The 20,847-nt window shown below is 35.8% G+C and overlaps 1 protein-coding gene across 8 annotated transcripts in view; it reads right to left on the bottom strand.

Annotated features, from left to right (window-relative positions):
- HECTD1 (HECT domain E3 ubiquitin protein ligase 1) overlaps positions 1 to 20,847 on the bottom strand; it is a 94,716-nt gene that overhangs the window by 12,150 nt on the left and 61,719 nt on the right. For 3 of the 8 annotated variants that reach the window (XM_036353796.1, XM_036353841.1, XM_036353806.1), the window contains exons 25-35: positions 17,859 to 18,695; positions 16,965 to 17,186; positions 9,500 to 9,633; positions 8,002 to 8,124; positions 5,772 to 5,928; positions 4,419 to 4,641; positions 3,127 to 3,181; positions 2,732 to 2,914; positions 2,138 to 2,345; positions 1,962 to 2,047; positions 1,384 to 1,511 (exon numbers count right to left, since the gene is read on the bottom strand). In XM_036353796.1, coding sequence (XP_036209689.1) covers positions 1,384 to 1,511; positions 1,962 to 2,047; positions 2,138 to 2,345; positions 2,732 to 2,914; positions 3,127 to 3,181; positions 4,419 to 4,641; positions 5,772 to 5,928; positions 8,002 to 8,124; positions 9,500 to 9,633; positions 16,965 to 17,186; positions 17,859 to 18,695 — 2,356 coding nt within the window. Of the gene's footprint in view, positions 1 to 473; positions 638 to 1,383; positions 1,512 to 1,961; positions 2,048 to 2,137; positions 2,346 to 2,731; positions 2,915 to 3,126; positions 3,182 to 4,418; positions 4,642 to 5,771; positions 5,929 to 8,001; positions 8,125 to 9,499; positions 9,634 to 16,964; positions 17,187 to 17,858; positions 18,696 to 20,847 lie in introns of those variants that run through there. The other 5 variants (XM_036353859.1, XM_036353813.1, XM_036353831.1 and 2 more) reach the window with 5 other exon arrangements.

The raw sequence follows: 20,847 nt of genomic DNA, 5'->3' as shown, positions 1-20,847 counted from the left end.
AGCTTCACAGATAAGGAAAAGCTAAAGGAGTTCATCACCACCAAACCAGCATTATATGAAATGCTGAAAGGTATCCTTTAAGAAGAGGAAGAGGAAGAAAAAGGTAAAGATACAAATTATGAACAACAAATATGCATCTATCAACAAGTGAATCTAAGAATCAAGTGAATAAATAATCTGATGAACAGAATGAACTGGTGATTATAATAGAATCAGGGACATAGAAAGGGAATGGACTGACTATTCTTGGGGGGGGGAAAGGGGTGTGGGGGATTCGGGAAGAGACTGGACAAAAATGGTGCACCTATGGATGAGGACAGTGGGTGGGGAGTGAGGGCGGAGGGTGGGGCGGGAACTGGGAGGAGGGGAGTTATGGGGGGGGGAAAAAGAGGAACAAATGTAATAATCTGAACAATAAAGATTTAATTAAAAAAAAAAATAAAAAAAATAAAATAAAATAAAAAATGGTAGTCTGATTTAAAAACATTTTCTTTTTAATGCAGAGCAAACCTATCTAGGGTGGGAGAAAGAATCTTAAGCTAAGAATAAGATGAAAGATCCACTGTCATGTGTGTTATGACTTTTTTGTCCATCACAGGCAACTCAGGTAAGTACTTTGGAGAATCAATTTCCTCATCTATAAAACAGAAATCATAAATAATGCCATTTATCGCACTAGGTCTGTAGTTCTGGGTGTACAAATGCTTTGTAAATGGTATAAAATGATACAATTTAACTTATTAGGAAAACAAATAACTTCATTTGAACTTATAACTTTTTACATCTACTTTGAATAAGACAGCCAGAAATTCCTACCCTCATGAAACTTTCATCTAGCACAAGGAGAGAGAAAAACAAAAATATTTAAGTAAAATATGTATTATATTAGATGGCCAGAAGGCAAATATATTTCAATGCTACCAAAGCTATTTGCAAGCATTTAATTTGGTATTTCTGGGAATTTCAGCAACTAATAATTATATATGCTACTAAAGAACTGTACAGTAAATGCTACCTGACACAACACATTATGGTTGGCCCTCTGTAACCACGGATGCAGAACCCACAGATACAGAGTGCTAAGAGACTTGAGCACCCACGGATTTTTGTTTCCCCAGGGGTCCTGGAACCAATCTCTCATGGATACCAAGGGATGACGGTATTCCCAACCCACACTATTCCAAGAGATCAATTCATACCACTCCAAGATAGTATAGATCCAACTAGAAACACAGTAACATTTAAATGTTGAAAACTCTTTTAAGAAAACAAACAAGATAATACATTCCCTTCATTAGTCTTGATATAAAGTATATTAGTACATTCTGAGCTTACTTAACATTAAAAAAATATTCTGAAAATATAAAAGGATGCACTTCTTACCTTGACGCACCGAATGCAGTACAGGTAAAATAAAGTTGTCTAGTGTCAAATGGTATTAGAAAAGGACACTTGCTGGTTAATTGTTCACACCAATCTGGCAGAGCCCCACTTGCCAATGCCAATGGTTCCTGCAAATTAACAAAAAACAATATCTTAAGGCAATTATTTAAAAAGACAAAAGGAAGTCAATTTTTCTTAAATATGTTTATTTATTTTGGAGAGGAAGGGCGCGAAATAGAGATAGAAACACAGGTGAGAGGGAAACACTGATCACCTGTCTCCTGCATGTCCCCTACTGGGGATGCTGCCCGCAACCCGGGCAATGTGCCCTGACCAGGAAACGAACCAGTGATCTCTCCTTTCATAGGTGAACGCTCAACCACTGAACCAAACCAACTGGGCAGGAGTCAATTCTTATGTGTAATTAAAGATATTAATGCAATAGACCATGTGACCCAAACCATTGGATGAGAGGGAAGGGAGAGATGGTAGGAAGTCTAGTAAAGGAATAAGAGGCAATACTGTGAAAGTCCAATGGTGACAGATTGAAGAGTTTAATAACTATCTGTTATTATTACCTCAATCTGCTGCAAAATTTTTGTTGTGATTTTTTTGCTAGTGAATTCATCTGGTGGGAAAGTAAACTGAGGCTGCTCATCACCTTCTGTAAAATCAATAAAATTAATAAAGTTAATAAAATATAAATGGACTTGCTTCTAAAAATGCCACAGGAATAAACAAGGCTCTTACAAACCTTCTTGGGATATTCTTGAATAAGGGTCACTTGCAACTATATACAGAATACGCAGCAGCTGAAGGACATCTTCTACTCCACAAGAGTTCTGTCCATTCCCAGCTTTGGCCTGAGGTTGTTCTTTTGTCAAATTAAGAATATCACTACTTTGAAGAGTAGAAATGGCCCCCTGGTTTAAGCCAGACTTTGTTCCATGCTCACAAAAATCCTGAGGAAACAATTAGCAAAACTAGCTATTAATCATATTTTCAAAAAAAGCAATATATCATCCCATTAGTATTACCCTGAAAAGTCTAGAATTTTTCAAAGAATTGCCTTCTTTATAAATAAAACCAGTATTACTAAAATAGAAAATTAATGTGTTCTAAACCATTAAATTCCCAAATAAAACTACTAAAAAGCCAGTTAAAACTACACACTTAGATTACAATATCATAAACCATATTTGAAATTTTGGCATTGTCATATTGTTAATCCAACTTCTTTTTTTTAGTATGTTCCAATAAACCTCCCTTCCTTAAGAATCCTTAAAAGTTGCAAAACAAAGCACAAAGCCATTCCCAACCCAAACAGTGTTTTGATGCCAATATATACCTTATATGCAGCTATGAGCTGAGAACAATTTCTGTTTTTCCTAATACTTTTATTAGTGCCAGTTAATTTCCAGTGGCGCAGGAAAGCAGCATCTGCATTCTTCTGCAGGTAGGTTATCAAGTCATTCTTTGGTAATTCATCAGTGCCAAGGTACTGTTCCACATGCTCTATAGACCAACAACCCTATAATAGGAAAAACCAAATGTTGGCCTTTCCTGATTTATAAAGTCTATGCTATTTCACATGCATTATCGAAGTTAACTTTAAGATCATGCATTTAACCTAATTTAAAGGATTCCATGTTACTAATTTTTCCCTCAAATGTTCAGTTGAACAGTGTTAGTTTTCTTTTTCTTTAAATAGCCAATAAGACCCATTTTCTAAAAGTAACTTACCATTTTTTCATTTTCCTTTTCCTTGTCAGAATCCTTCATTTCTCTGTACATGATTCTAAACATGAAGATATTATTCAAGTTAATTCATACATCAAATGATTTGTGGTTATTTCCAGTAAGACTTCAGTTTTCAGAAAATATATGAATGCTGCCATATGCTTACATTAAACATTGAACTCAGGGAGAACTTATGAGAAAAAAATATTAATTTGTTAAATAGTGGAAAGTAACAGAAATCATATTCCTGAAAAAGAGTTATGGTTTATAAATTTAGCATTATAGCAGAGAAAACATACAATAAACCTGGAATATTTAAAAATATGAAGTAACATGTAACACACTTGAGATAAAAACTGAATGCGGGGGAGGGGGTCGGAATTTGGCATGACGACCTTCTATTCTAACTCAAAGGACCTAGATTACTTTATTGGACATTAGATAAGATTATCAATGTTAAGAGAACAACAGAAAAATACACCAACAAAAGTAAAGTCAAATAAGAATTATATAATTACTTATTACTTATTTAATACAAATATGTAGTAATATAAAATATGTATATATTAATGTTATAGTATAAAATTTTTAATATAAATAATAAATTACTATTATAGGTAATACTGAGTATTTTCTACATCATAGATTACTGAAACACTTTACATATATTAATTCATTGATTCCTCGCAAACATTCTCATTTTATAAGATTAGGAAACTGAGGTACTAAAATGTTAAACACACTGGCCCAAGTTCATTGATAATCATTTGCTGAATGAATGAACAAAGATAGGTGGTAAACTTAGCTCACAGACCGCAGAACAAATAACAAATAACAAACATTTAGTATTTCATACACAATCCCAGTTAGAGGTCAACAATCTATTCTATATATATAAAAGCCTAGTATGTAAAGTGTCCCCTTGGGAGTTCGACCGACCGCGAGTTCAATCACTCACTATGACATAAGCTGACCATAAGGGGGTGGCACGGAATGAAGGAAGGCCCCGGCCGGCAGCCAGCAGCCACTAGGGACCCTATCCATGCACGAATTTCGTGCACTGGGCCTCTAGTTATTACATAAGGCATTAGTTTTGATTATTTCAAAAGTTCCTTTCAGTTGTGAGCCTTAACCTTTCCACATAAGGAATCAAAAATGATCTTATCTGTTCCTGTAAACCAACAGACCAAAACCAAATCTTTTCTGTTCCTATAGTCCAAACATAGAAATACAATGCTTCCTGGCTTATATATTAAGAAAATATATACCTAAAAAATTAAATTAAAATCTCTTACGTGTATGTTGGCTCCCAAATACGCCTAAGTTTATCTGATTTCACATTGCCATTACAGGATAATTGAAGCAATTTTTGTACATAGTAAAAGATGGTTGATCTAAAATTGGTGAGGGGTAATTCAACCTCTCGAGTTGTTCCAAGACCTGTTACTTTCAAAGTGAGGGCTAATCGAGGTGATGGAGTACATTCTACTTCTTCCAAGAGTTCTGAATGAGGTGTTCCTAAAAATATGAAAAGACATAAAAATCAATTACAGTACAGTAAAACTCTGCACTAGACGACAAGGCTATGTGAAATCTAAACCCTTCTGCCATATATATTGACTAACAATATCAGTTACTAAAGGCTCTACTGGCCTCAACATTTTCTTTTTTTTCAAATAGGAATAATAGGTTACTTAAAGACAGAGAATACAGAGTAAAACTTATGCATATGAAACGAATCTCTCATTTTAATAGAAAATATGTTAACTATATGAATATTTTAAAGACATTTTACTTTTACAAATAAAAAAACTAAAATTATTGGTATTTCTACATCCAGAGAAAAAACACATACTTTGGTTAATAACCTTTTGCTTATACTGAATGAGTGGGCTGTGAGGATGGACACACACACACACACAAGCACAAATAGTGTATTTGGTGGTATATTTTCTTTTTTACTAGGGCAGGAATCATTTCCTCATATAATTAGATAAGAGTTTTCAAAAGTATTATATCCACTGTATGACATTCCATTGTATCTTTAGTCAAATCCTCTTCTGACTCTGACCCTCCTGACTCCCTCTTATTAGGACACTGGTGATTACACTGGACTCAACCAGATAATCCAGGATAGTCTCCCCATTTCAAAATCTTTATTTAATCATATCTGCAAAATCTCTCTCGTCACATTAGGGTAACATCTTCTCAGATTCTGGAGGTTAGGATCTATATAATCTTTGGGGGGCCAATAGTGTATCTACCACATGCAAAATAGAGTTGTAAGAAATAAAGTTGCCACTGAGGCTGACTGACTCCGGAGGATCTAACTGAAACCTCGATATAGCTTTTCAAAGAAAAAAATAAAAAGGAATAATCCTTAGCAATTTTGATCCAGTACAAAATAAAATACAAAGTATCCATCTTTAAATGAAGCCTTGCTTTTAAAATTACGTAAGTACAAAACAGCGTTTTAAAAAGACTGTATCTTTTCCTTTTAAAAAAATCTATTTTTTAAGGACTTGTGGCTGATATACAGTTTTTTCTTGAAAACTATTATTTATAGCCTGCATATTAATTTTCTAACTGTGTATAATTACTTTGTTACTTATTAAAAATTAACTCACAAAAACTAAAATATAGCATACCTGGAGGTGGAATTTCTAGATCAGTTGTCTGTTGGACATTAGTACGACCCGGTCTAGGATCAAAAGCAGGAACCAAAGCAGAAAACTGCCGCTTCAGCACATAATCATCATCCCATGTCCTCCGGCGTCCTCCTTTAGTTTCATACTCTTCTTCTTCCTATAAAAATAAAATTTCTGCCTGGTCAGTATGGCTCAGTGGTTGAACATCAGCCCATGAACCAGAACAGGAGGTCACGGTTTGATTCTCAAACAGGGCACTTTTCTAGGTTGCAGGCTCGATACCCAGTAAGGGGCATACAGGAGGCAGCCAATTGATGTTTCTCTCTCATCAATGTTTCTATCACTCTACTCCTCTCCCTTCCACTCTCTAGAAAATCAATAAAAATGTATTTTTAAAAATAAGTAAACAAGCCGAAACCGGTTTGGCTCAGTGGATAGCGCATCGGCCTGCGGACTGAAGGGTCCCAGGTTTGATTCCAGTCAGGGGCATGTACCTTGGTTGCGGGCGCATCCCCAGTGGGGGGTGTGCAGGAGGCAGCTGATCAATGTTTCTCTCTCATCGATGTCTCTAAACTCTCTATCTCTCTCCCTTCCTCTCTGTAGAAAATTAATAAAATATATATATATAAAAAAATAAGTAAACAAAAATAAAATTCACAAATATTATAAAACTTCAGTATTGTGAAAGTGATGTGCTATCTATAAAGTAAGGTATATGGCCCTAGCTGGTTTGGCTCTGCAGATAGAGTGTTGGCCTGCGGACTGAAGGGTCCCCAGTTCGATTCCAGCCAAGGGCACATGTTCGGGTTACGGGATCGATCCCCAGTAGGAGGCATGCAGGAAGCAGCCAATCAATGATTCTCTCTCATCAATGATGTTTCTATCTCTCTCTCCCTCTCCCTTTCTCTCTGAAATCAGTTAAATTAAAAATAAAATAAGGTATATGTTTAAGTTCTTTTCTATAGCTATTACACTCCTTAGTTAGCCATATTTCTTATGCACAAAATGAGCCTACACAGACATATATAGGTAGTACATACAGTTCTTAACAATTTAAGTTTATCAAAAGTAAGTTGAATTAGTGGTGGTTACAGAAATCTACATGAGATAAAATGACAATGAACCATATACACACATTGCACCAATGTCAATTTCTTGGTTTTCAAGTTGTACTCTAATTGTGACCATTGGAAGAAATTGGGTAAAGTGCACATAACACCTCTCTAAACTATCTGTGCATCTTCCAATGAACCTATATTTATTTTTAAATAGGTGCTTTATTAAAAAATGTAAATTGTATTACATATTGAATTAGGTAAAAAATACTATAATGCTTGGGAGTTGCTTTAAATTACTATGGGGCAAATCAAACATTTTGACAAAGCATTGATAACTGTTTAAGTCAAATGATGGGTCTTTGGGGCATCATCATACTATTCGATTTCCTATATACTTTAAATTTTTCATAATAAAAGTTATTTAACACTGTCTCTTCTCCTTCACTTTTAGTATCAACAAAAGAGAGATCAATGAACTGTAAATGTTGTAAATGTCTGTTGTAATAATTTTAATAATAATTATGTATGTAGTTGCACACACACATAGCCCCTTATATTTTGAACACATAATTGAAATTAACTTTTATAAACAAATCAAACTGACATTTGACAGCTCTAGAGCCAGAATGTCTGGGTTTTCATCCTGGATCCAACACTTCTATGTGTGACCTTTAAAATCATCTTCTGAAGATTAGGACTAAAAGTAACTGTCAAAGGGTTGTTGAAAGGACTGAAAATGTCTAGCACTCAATTAATAATCGGTAAATGTTAGTTAACAGACTAATAGTACTACCTCCACTACTACTATGAAAACTTAGTCTTAAATAATAGCTATTAACTATTTTAGTGTATTTTAGTATATGTTTAGTATATGTTTAAATAAAGGAGAAGGGGAAGAGAGTTTCAGGTAACAAGCCCCTATATGCATTATATCAGAGCAATCTGGACTCTATTTGGAACTTTATTGTTGAAAGTATTACATAGGTCTTCCTTTTCCCCCCCATTAACCTCTTTTAGCCCTCTCCCATCCTCCCCCGGGAAGTTTCTTTTTGTTAATTCCATTTTTAAACTCTCTCTCCTTTCCCTGTATATTTTTCTAGACATTTTGGTTGATCCTTTACTGTGAAAGGGGAAAAAATACATCGTGGGGATGATAAACATGAAGATATTACCTGCTCCCCAATAGGTCGGCTCCCACCTCCAGCAGGAACCTGTGGTAGCTGTGAAGTGACAGCATGGTGCGTTACATCAGAGCGAGAGCCGGCTCGTCGCTGCAGGGATGGACGTCTCAGAATCTGATTTTTAAAAATATGTAGAGACATCTAATTATTTGATCCATATATATCCTTGTTCAGCCTTGACTTGAAACTATCAACCCATATTACCAAAACTGTCATTAAAAACTTCATATTCACTAGCCATCTTCATAAAAGTTATAAAATGAATGTTTTAAATTCATCATGCATCATATATTAACGCCACAAGAAATATGCTGGCATACTGTTTCCCAAGCAACATATACTAAAAGCATTTGAGTTCTTCACCCCATTAAAACTCAACTTATACCCTGGCCAGTGTTGCGTTGTGGTTGTGTCCCATGCACCAAAGGGTCTCAGGTTCAAATTCCAGGTCAGAGCATATACCTGGGTTGCAGGTTTGCTACCCGGCCCCGTTGGGATGCATCTGGGAGGCAACCAATCGATGTATCTCTCATATTGATGTGTGTGTGTGTGTGTCTCTCTCTCTCCCTCCTCCCCACCTTTTCTCCCTTACACTCTCTCTAAAAATTAATGGAAAAAATATCTTTGGGTGAAGAGTAACCAAAAACACAACAAAAAACCTAAACACCGCAACTTATGAAGCTTTTCAAAATTTAGTAACATTTCATTTTAAAAAAAATAAAAAAATATACATTTAAATAGACTATTTTCAGTCAAGAGTTCAATTCAAAGACAATCACTGTGGTTAAACACTGGGATTCTGGATCATACTGCAATGGAAAGTCACAGCTAAACTGGCAACACTTTTTCCACTTAACTCTTATTAATTAGGGTAAATTATTTCTTCTATGCCTGTACTTCATAGCTCTGGATAAGGACTGATGAGAACAGATACTGCTTTCAAAACAGTAGATCCTGGGGTGAGGGTAGGGGGTAAGAGATCAACCAAAGGACTTGTATGCATGCATACAGGCATGGCTAATGTACACAGATACTAGGGGGGTGAGGACATGTGCTGGGGGGTGGGAGTGGACGGAAAGAGGTCAATGGGGGAAAAAAGAGACATACGGAATACTTTAAACAATAAAGAATTTAAAAAAACAAAAAACAGTAGACACTAAAAAATTCTATGTATAAATATTGCAGATGAACCATGAAAATTATATTCTTTAGGATTAGTGTTTTAAATCGGTTAAAATATGTGATATTGTAGTATTTTTCAAATATAAAAAAAACTTTAGATACACAAATATTTGTCATTGTGTTAAAACTGCCTTTTAGAAGAGAATCATAAATGCTCATATTAACAGCATTTTTCATAATTAACCACATTTTTCGTACTGGTACAATATTTCCTTGCTTCAAAGTTTAACCAGGACTTTGCTTTTCCTCTATTCGTTTCAAATATTAATATTTTATCTTAGTTAAGAGAATAGGGGACTCTCTCTACCATAACCTCCTCGTATTCCTGGTCCTCCTGATTGTCATCTTCATTTTCATCATCTTCCTCATCTGGCTCAGGCAAGTCCTCATCATCATCTAGCTCAGCTAACAGGGTACTGGCACGGCAGCTATCAAGAAAATCTAGAAAACAAAACCAACAACTTACTCTCAACACAATTAACAAAGACTAACAAAAAATCAACATGGGATAAAGAATGATCATAAACTAAATCCAAATCTACAAAACCATAATATAAAAGGTCAACAATATGGACTATGATAAAATATAACAAGTCATATTATCAGTCTCTGCATAAGTACAGTTAGCATAACATGTCAACAAATATCTACAGAGTACCTACAATGGGTCAAGAATTGTGTTAAGCACGAGATATATATAGTTATGAGCCACATAGTTAGATTCAATATTTTCTGATGACAGATTATTTTTATTTTGTCTATACTAATGATATAGTTTTTCATACAGTACGCGAATAATGTTTTTTGGTGATTGGGATTGGGGTGGGCGGTTTTTATGGCTTTAGTCATTGAAAAAGTTGTAATGAGTTTTATTTGGAGCTTTTAAAAAAAATACACATAAAGATGTTCATGCCTTCATTTCTAGTTGTAAATGTACTGGGCCATCCCAAAGATTTTTCCAGATGCTGGACTTTGGAAGGAGCATAGCCTGTTCACTTACATGCTCATGTTGTCGCTTACACGTGTATACTCTTTCTCTCACGTGTATACTCTCTTCTCTCTCTTATATATATAAGCTATAGAGTCAAGTGCTGCATAATGTTTTGGTCAACGACAGACCACATATTCAACGGTGGTTCCATTAAGATTATAATGGAGCCCAGACACTGTGGCTCAATGGTTGAGCGTTGACCTATGAATCAGGAAGTCATGGTTTGATTCCTGGTCAGGGCACATGCCCAGGTTGCAGGCTCGATCTCCAGTGTAAGGCTTGCAGGAGGTAGCCGATCAATGACTCTCTCTCATCACTGATATTTCTGTCTCTCTCTCCCTCTCCATTCCTCTCTGAAATCAATAAAAATATATATTTTTTAAAAAGATTATAATGGAACTGAAATATGCCTATCTCAACTGCCATGTCATAGCACAATGCAGTACTCATGTGTTTGTGGTGATGCTGGTATAAACAAATCTACTGCATTGCCAATAAATAACACATATAATTAGGGATAGTACATAATGCTTCATAATGAAAATAAATGAGTATGTTACTGGTTTATGTATATGCTCACCATATGCTTTTTATTATTATTGTAGAGTGTACTCTTTCTACTTAAAAAAAAGTTTGCAGTAAAATGCTGTGCCATGTTACACAAGCAGCAGCCTCATACATCTCATGTTTAACACATCTCTTGATTGATCATTTTCTCTTGTGCTTGATTTAACTTGTGTTTTATGAATTCAGTATAACCTAAGTGTACAGTGTTTATAAAGTATACAATAGCATAAATAATGTCATAGGCCTTTACATTCACGCATTCACTCACCATTCACTCAATGACTTAGCCAGAACAATTTCTAGTCCTGCAAGTTCCATTCAAGTGCCCTATGCAAGTGTACCATTTTAAAAATAATTTGTACCATATTTTTACTATACATTTTCTACATTTACATGTTTAGATACACAAATATTTGTCATTGTGTTACAACTGCCTACAGTATTCAGTACAGTAACATCTGTACAGGTTTGTAACCTGGAGCAATAGGTTATACCATACAGCCTAGGGTATTTAGGAGGCTATAGACCAGCCGTGGGCAAACTACGGCCCGTGGGCCGGATTCGGCCCACTAGAAATGAATAAAACTAAAAAAAAAAAAAGACCGTACCCTTTTATGTAATGATGTTTACTTTGAATTTATATTAGTTCACACAAACACTCCATCCATGCTTTTGTTCCGGCCCTCCGGTCCAGTTTAAGAACCCATTGTGGCCCTCGAGTCAAAAAGTTTGCCCACCCCTGCTATAGACCAGTGATGGTGAACCTTTTGAGCTCGTCGTGTCAGCATTTTGAAAAACCCTAACTTAACTCTGGTGCCATGTCACATATAGAAATTTTTTGATATCTGCAACCATAGTAAAACAAAGATTTATATTTTGGATATTTATTTTATATATTTAAATGCCATTTAACAAAGAAAAATCAACCAAAAAAACGAGTTTGCGTGTCACCTCTGACACGCGTGTCATAGGTTCGCCATCACTGCTATAGACCATCTAATTTTGTGTAAGTACACTCTGTCATGATTGTACAAGGATGAAATTGCTTAATAATGCATTTCTCAGAATGTATCCCAGTTAAGTAGTACATGACTACTGTTGTAAACAGAACAGACAAGATTTGAGCCCCCTGGAACGACAGTTGAAACAGACATTTAAAAAGTATATAAATGAATATATTAATATGAACTATAAAAGATCTTATGAGGGAAAAGAACAAGATAAGTCAATCAGAGAGATCTTAGCTATGTGACCTGGCAAGTTACTTAATGATAATTACTACTTAAGGATTATACACTATATCCCGAAAGAACACACAGAAGAGAATTTATAATTATTTAGTAGATACGTACATCTGCAGACGTCTGAACCAAATATATTTTAAGCCTATTAATTACATAAAACTAAAAATTCAATGCCTTTCACTGAATGACTAGAAGAAAGAGGCCTGATACTATATTCAACTAGTTTCTAAGATACACAGTTTTTAGCACTTTAATATTCTGAAATCAGAATGTATGTTACAAGCAATGGCAAGTCACAGCTAAACTGGCAACACTTTTTCCCTTAGTGACATAAAATAATGGTGTCTCTTATAACAATGGCATCTTAAATTCGATGAAATATATTACCCCTAACACATATTTTACCCCTACAATTTAGGCAATGCTTCTCATAAACATGATGAGGTAGCAGTATACATAATTACATAATAAATCATTTCCACTTTTGGTTCATTTGTAAAGGAAAATCATCTAACTTTATATATTACAATTCACTGAAGTCAGATTTTTTTAACTCATCTACCCTTTTTTATCAGAGTATAAGAATGTTTTAAAAAGCTCCATAAATTTCATAGATTTGACCATAACAGTCAAATTATGGTCCTCAAAGTGTAAAAAGTAAACATTTGTATATACAGAAATTATTTTATAAGACAGATATTACTATGAGCCTTCATAGCAGCACTTTTATAGTCCTCTAGTTTTAGGAATATAGAAAAGGAAATTTTAATCATCTAACAATTTTTAAAAGGCAACAAGGAGCCCTAACTCTTTAATATTCTCTCCCATTAGCATACCCACAACCTTCTTAACCTTCAAATAATAATGAATTAAAGGCTGACTTTAACACATTAAGAAATAGTAGGAAGGGGGAGAGGGCCTCCGTGAGAAAAACTGAAGTGGAAAATAGTTTTTCAATAAATTTACAATACTTGAAAATAATAATAATCATCTTCATTTGCTACCTACACATTTAAAAGATAAAGTAAAAAAGAGAATGTAATGTTTTTCCTAAAACCATACATCAGAACCAATTCTTAGCTTGGAATAGGAGAGGCCACATTTTCAGAAAGAAAGAAAACATTATAATGAGATACATAAAATAGTACTTAAAATATTATCTTTATATGCATTTTTTTGTATTTGAAATTAATAACAGTAATTTTTTAAACATACTTTTTTACTGATTTCAGAGAAGGAGAGGAAGAGAAATAGAAACATTAATGATGAGAAAGAATCATTGATCAGCTGCCTTCTGCATGCCCCACACTGGGGAGCAAGCCAGGAACCTAACCAGGAATTGAATCACGATCTTCTAATTCAGAGGGCAACTCTCAACCACTGAGCAACACTGGCTGGTCAACAAGAGTAATTTTTTAAAAACAGGCATGCCCTGTCTGGTGTGGCTCAGTTGGCTGGAGCATCATCGTGTACACCCAAAGGTGGTGGGTCTGATTCCCAGTTAGGACACATACCCAGACTGCAGATTCCATCCTCAATAGGGGAATGTACAGAAAGCAACCAATTAATTATTTCTCTCTCACATTTATGTTTCTCTCTCTCTCTCTCTCTCTCTCTCTCTCTCTCTCTCTCTCTCTCCCCCCCCCCCCCCATCTCTGTCTCTCTCTTCCTGTACCCTCTCCCTTCCACACTTTCTCTAAAAATGAATGGAAAAATTATTCTCACTCCTCAAGCAAGGATTAAAAAAATAATGTCTGTCCAGGGTTATTCAATGGTTGAGCACTGACCCCTGAACCAGGAGGTCATGGATCAAGTCAGGGCTGTGGGCTCCATCTCCAGTGAGGGATGTGCAGGAGGCAGTCCACTGATGATTCTCTCTCATCATTAATGTTTCTGTCTCTCTCTCCCACACCCAGTAATCAATTTTTTAAAAAAAATAATAACAACAGTAAAATAAGAAAAAGAACAGGCAATGTGATCAAGGATCTGTGTAAAGGGTATTCCAAAACAATGATGGGAGTGCAATTCAGCAATTACTCTGTCAGGAATTTACCCTAAGGAAATACACAATAATATGGTTCAAAAATGCTCATTCATAACCATGTTTATGTTAATAAAAACTGTAACTTAGCCCTAGCTAGTTTGGCTCAGTGGATAGAGCATCAGCCTATGGACTGAAAGGTCCCAGGTTTGATTGAGGTCAAGGGCACATGCCCAGGTAGTGGGCTCGATCCCCTGTGGGGGCATGCAGGAGGCAGCCAGTCAATGATTCTCTCTCATCATTGATGTTTTCATCTCTCTCTCCCTCTCGCTTCCTCTCTGAAACCAATAAAAATATATGAAAAAAAAACAAAAAACAAAAACTGTAACTTAAATAACCAAAATGGAGAACTTATTAAACAATGATCATATAGTCAAATAGTGGCATATTTGGCAGCCATTTCAAATAGTAGAAACCCACAGAACAATGTGAAAATGTTTCACAATGTATTGAGAGAAATGAGCTCTCTGGAAAAGACATAATCCCTTTTTGTTTAAAAAGAGAGAACATACACCTCAAATGGTATCTATATATATATAAAAGCCTAAGTGACCGCTTGACTGTTCGCTATGATGCGCACTTACCACCAGGGGGCAGATGCTCAATGCAGGAGCTGCCTCTTGGTGGTCAATGTGCTCCCACAGTGGGAGTGTTGCTCAGCTGACCGGGATTACTGGGGCAGGGATGAGCAGGAGTGGCTCCTCCCTGGATCCCTGCAGGTCATGCCAAGGGACCTCACCGGTGCACAAATCCGTGCACTGGACCTCTAGTGTATCAAATAACAGTGATTGTTTCCAGAAGGTAGAGACTAGATGATTTTTATTTTCATCTATATTTACTTTCTATAAAATGTCTTAATTTTCTATTAAAATAAGATTAGAAATATATTTTAATTGAATCAAGTAGTTTTATCGCTGACTACAGTATTGAAGCCATGATGATGCAATTATAAAACTTTCTTAGAAAAATTAATTTGAAAAATTCATATGTAACCCATTTAAGGTATTATTTCCAAAAGATCTTGATAATAACTGTGATACTATTATTTACTAGAGGCCTGATGCACAATATTCATGCATGGGTAGGCCTGGCCAGCGATCAGAGCCGATTTATGAGGCGACTACTACAGCCGGTCGCTTTCTGCAGAGCGGTGGGGGGGGAGGGGGGAGAGCGCCAGCCCACTCACTGGCTGGCCCCGCCCCCCGCTTGCCCAGCCACTGCCAGTCGCTTCACTCTGTGGGGTGACTGGCGGGGCGATCAGGAGGGTCCCCCGCTGGCACCCACCTTGGCTGGCCTGGGGCCTGAGGGCAACTCCTGTGTTGAGTGTCTGCCCCCTGGTGGTCAGTGCGCATCATAGTGACCGGTCGTTCCACCATTTGGTTGATTTCCATATTAGGCTTTTATTATATAGGACAATACGAAATATATATTTGGTCTTCACCTCTGTTCCAAGAACTGATCTCCTAAAACCTTTGGAATTTCCTATATAATAACAATAAAGGTGCCTTTTATTTTTCATAACCAGAGTTGTTTTTATGAGGAGACTTTTGGAAAGCCCCTACGGAATCTAAGGGTGGGGGTTGGTTATGAATGGAACCAACCATAATTAGAAGAACTTCCACTTCACCCTCCAGACCTCTGGGGAGAGAAGAGGACCCAGAGACTGAGTTCAATCACCAATGGCTAATAATTTAATCACACCTAATTCATGAAGCAAGCCTCCAATAAAACCCAAATGATGAGTTTGGAGAGCTTCCAGAATAGGGAAGAAAACACAACCAGGAGACTCCATTAGAGTCCCCACACACAAGGGGTGTCTGTGCTTGGGACAGACCCTTTCAGACCTCACCCTAAGGATCAATTCTATTTCTGGAATTATATCCTTTTTATAATAAACTGGTAATCTAAATAAAATATTTTCTTGAGTCCTGTGAGCCACTCTAGCAAATAAATCCAATCTGAGGAGAGGGTCATGACCTCCAACTTATAGCCAGTCTGTCTGAGACAGAGATGACAACCTGGACTTACAATTAGCTTCTGAAGGGAAGGGGAAAGGGAGTGTAGTGGGGGTGTGTGTTGTAGAACTGAGCTTTGAACCTGTGGGATCTGACACTATCTCAGAGTAGAGAGTGTCAGAATTGAGTTGACTTATAGGACAGCCTAGCTGGTGGTGTCAGAGAACTGCTTGGTGTGGAAAAACTTCACACACATTTGGTAGTTAGACATGTCAGAAGTGAAGTATTCTGTATTGAGTAGAGAAGACACACAGAAGTTTTTTTCCTCTTACATTACAGTGTACAGGAATATCACTTTACAAAGTTTATTAATCTATTACACTTCTATTCTCTGATAAAGGTCTCAAATATCTTATGATTTGTCATTAGTGACAAAACATAAAAAAAGGATAACACAAAAATTCTTAGATGTCTTTTTATAATCTGATAACTTAACACATTGCATACCGCATAGAAATCTCTAAGACATACGCCAGGGACCGCACGTTTTTGGGCAAACTGCACGTTATTTAAATCATCATAATGCACTTTAGGTGTTGTTTTTCAATAATTATAACATTTTTATTTACAAAAACAATTAAACAATTAAAGTTCCTAGTACTTTTTTAACGTATGGTACTGCGTAAAACATTTTCCTCTACGAAGAGGGACCAAACAACATTTACGTAAGTATCTAGAGTCGCTCCTTTTTCCATGGGTGTGAAAAACGAGAACACTCGTGAGCGGTCCTTAACAGATGACGCGCGAAACACGAGAAAACTCCTGAGCGGTACGAAATGTGTTAATAGTCCCTCATATTTCATCTTATTTGTTAGGAGAATAATTCTTTCCTAATTAAAAGTTAAAATCACAGCAGAAAAACATAATAAAAGCATCTCTACACAAATATCTAAATATTTTAAACTATAACTTACCATATAAGGAATACTCTGCTTCCTGACCTGTGTCACTCTCACTGGAGGTTGATGTGAGGCTGGTGGTTAAAGTATTACTTAATGACTGCCCAACTGATAAAACTGTTGTTGCTGTAGCTACATTGCTGCTGCTCGTAACACTGGATGTTGACATAGTCACTGTTGATGTAGTACCAGGTGTGGTCAAATTAGGAAAACTCTGAGCACCCATAAGAGGAGAAGCTAAAGATAAAAATAAAGCAAATCAGTACAAATAGGTAGAATATTATAAATCTTAGAATAACTAGGTTGCATATTTAGAAAAAAGAATGAGGTCATGAAACATTAAATTATTAAATGGCTGAAAAGCAACTTTGGGAACCCAACTGAAATCCAACTAAAAGTTCTTATTTTTATAGCACTATTATTTTTCAAAAAAATTAAGTCTAGCTTTTTACAAAAGGTGAAATAAGCAATGGAATAATTCCCAATAATATTTTCCAAAGGAACTACTTTGACTCGTTAGTGGTTTAAATTAGAATCAAATAACTTTCAGCAGTTAATAACAATTTAGGACCAGTGTGATTCTCTGATTTCAATTGACTATGATGGTATTTTAATAGTCATCTATTTTCTCATGCAACTGTACTTAATGATTTATCATAGAAGTGAAAAACAGAAGTGTGTTATTGTTTTATCCTTTCAGAATAAGAGGTTATCACACCTGATCTGAATTCTTTAAATATGATTCTACAGAACTTCATATTCCTGAAGTGCTAAATTTGATGGAGTTGTATCTAACATGGTTAATGTTCTAGTTCAAGACTGAAGCCAGAACCCACTGAACAAGAAACTCTACTTTGCATCCCTCAGAGTGGAAAAGGCATTGGTTTCCATAAGGAAAAGCTCACTTACTTGCTGTGCTCATCACATTCCTCCCCAAAGTATTAGTGTTGTTATCACTGCTGCTTCGGCTTAGATTCATGTTGTTCGTGGCATTAGTCCGTGCTATGTTTGCCACTCTCCTTACAAAACTCTCCAAGCTAGATGTTTCTCTTGAGGACAGGTTAGGTACACTTGCACTAGAGCTCATAGGGGCCCCAGCAGCCAACAAAGAACTCACTGACAGTCTGTTACTTGCTGAGGAGCTAAGGGGTCGTTGTGAAGCTGCTTCTTTATTAGTTAACTCAGATACTGAACTAACATCAGGAGAACTGACACTAACAATTCCCATGGATATTGCACTAGATTCCCCAGGAGTACGAACAGAACTATCAGGGCCTAACTTTCTTTCAGCATTTTCACTTCCCGTTTCCGCTGTTAAGGTACTGGTGCTGGCACTGGATGATGACCCTACTTCTGTTTGAGGGATGTTTTCAGCAGATGAAAGAACAACAATTGGTTCATGGACATCAGCTCCTGAAACTATACTGTGTTCCATTACAATTTCTGATCTCCGTTCCGTTTTGGTCGAACCCAAGCTGATGTCGCTGCTACTGGCCACGCTACACACAGAACTGCTGCTTCCTTTTCTACTTGAGGAGCCTGCAGCAGCAGATGTCTTGTCTGGACAGTTGTTTTTCACCAAGCTGCTCCATGATTGCGTTGTGCCTGAAACAGTGGATGAAACAGGTTTGGGTGATGCCACTGTATCAGGGTCGTACCCTGGTGCAAGCTTGAGGTCAAATTTTCCTTCTGCGCCCATACGGTAAGAGTTTGAGCCACCAGCATCCCAGGTGACATCAATCCAGCCTGGAAAGGGACAGGAGTTTGTGAGACCCAGCAGAAAGCAGATAGGAGCGTGACAGACAGTAGCTCCACAATATGGGATCAGCTTTTCATCAGTGTTGTCTGAATTTCTATAGTCATTTAAGGTCTGCCAACTAAAATTAAATTCTTCCTTTTATTTCTATTACTTCTGAACTGTTCGCTTTGGTGATATTTAAAAACAATGTAAGGGTCATGTATATGTCTACTGGGGTATCTTTTAAGAGGAAGAACTGTTAAAAATTGTTTTAAAAAATGAATACAAATGGTAAAATACTGCAATTTCAGCAATATAGATGAAATCTAAGTAAAAAGTTTTTTAGCTGCTAAATATGATTATGTGGTCAAATGTTCTTTACAGAAAAAATTGCTGGTTTACCATTAAATTCTGAGTTTGGGCTAAATCCTATAATTGACAGACAAAACATTCATATATCACTGTAGGAATTTTAGGTCACTAGCTCAAATAACACTAAGTTAGCATTTCGGTTGTGTTCTCAAAGTTCAGTGGTTACTTGGTTCTCTGATGATTAAGTTTAATATATCTGAATAAGCACAGAAAAATCCTAAAAACAAAAATTTTAAAGTATACTAAGCCCTTTTACTAAAACTAATAACTAAAGCTATATACTAAAGCTAATAACATGTGAAGAACTAATGAGCAAAATGACATTTAATCTATATTTATTTGTATTTGGAAAATTATACGTATTATTTTTTTAAAAAAATTAACTCCCCAAAACAATAAAGTGCCTATTTTAAAGGAAACTATTAGAAATTTTACAATCTTATTTTAGTGTTATAAACAAACTACATTTCACGGAAGAACACATAAAAATGTTTGTTTTTAAATATAACAAGTCTTTATAAAGTTTAAAAGTCCTTAGGCCATACACATACCCACATGCATGCACGCATGCACACACATGTATACGTACGTGTACACACACACACACCACACATACACACACACACAGTTAATTTATGTGTATGATGAGGTTCAGAGGGGTATAAGCAATATTGAATTACCTGTGGGGATTCTCTGCATATGAGTTCTTTGAAAGGAAAACTGCCCCAAATCTACATAATCTAGTTTACATGAGATTTCAATTGCCTCAATTTATTCTTTATGCTGAAATAACCTCTGAAGACCAACAATTAACTATCTCTTCTGCAACATGGAAAAGTATAAGAAAAGTAAAGGTGCAAAAACATATCCCAGCCCCAAATAAAAATAACATTTGCATTGCATTAACTGATTCAAATATACACTGATAATTTATTTCACAGCACTTATAAAAATTTGTAATTATATGTTTATCTGTTTCACCCAGAAGCAGGGAAACATACTTTGACCACTGTATACCTGAATTCTAACAAAGTACCTTTACAGTGTAGGCATTCATAATTGTAGAATAAAAATTATTATATACGCATTGGTTGGATATCCCTATCAACACATAGATTCTTTAGGGGGAAAAAAAGATTTAATTGATATAATGTAGAAAAATAATTTTAAAATGTAAACTATTCATATTAGTCTGAGAATGTGTTTAAATTCATGTCTATGGGGGACTAAGAAAGGGTACATATGTTCTATCCATAAGTATATAGGAACACAACACTAAACTCCTATGCCCCCAAACTAAATAAAAACATAGTGTTAGTAATAACTAGCCATTATTACAAATGGTTGGTTTAAGTATTTGAAAACTAAGAACTCTCTCTGACATAAAGGTTTTAAAGTAAACTAACAGAAATTGTCATCCTGGTGAGCCCAAACTCTGAATCTCTACATATGTCAGATAAAAAATAAGCCTCTCTTATATGCTAAATTCTAAAGTTATAAGATTCCAATTTTCCTATGCAGTTGCTTCAGTTAATTCTAGCTCAAGAAAAATTAACTGCATTCACATATACCCTAAACTAGCCCACACACTTAAAAGCCAAAACAAACAATTTAGGAGAAACAGAATATTAAAAAGAAAGAAAAAAAAAGAAACAGAATATTAACTAAGTGTACTTAAAATACCAACAAACATATTTGAAATTTCTGAGTTGAATGGTACTATTGTCATCTCAACTATTACTGGTTTTTATGACTTTCAGCAATTATGTACATGCTCACTTACTGTTA

This window comes from Myotis myotis, unplaced genomic scaffold, assembly GCF_014108235.1.
Source record: "Myotis myotis isolate mMyoMyo1 unplaced genomic scaffold, mMyoMyo1.p scaffold_m19_p_1, whole genome shotgun sequence".
In the NCBI taxonomy this organism is placed as follows: domain Eukaryota; kingdom Metazoa; phylum Chordata; class Mammalia; order Chiroptera; family Vespertilionidae; genus Myotis; species Myotis myotis.
This window is presented reverse-complemented; position numbering and strand designations above follow the sequence as displayed.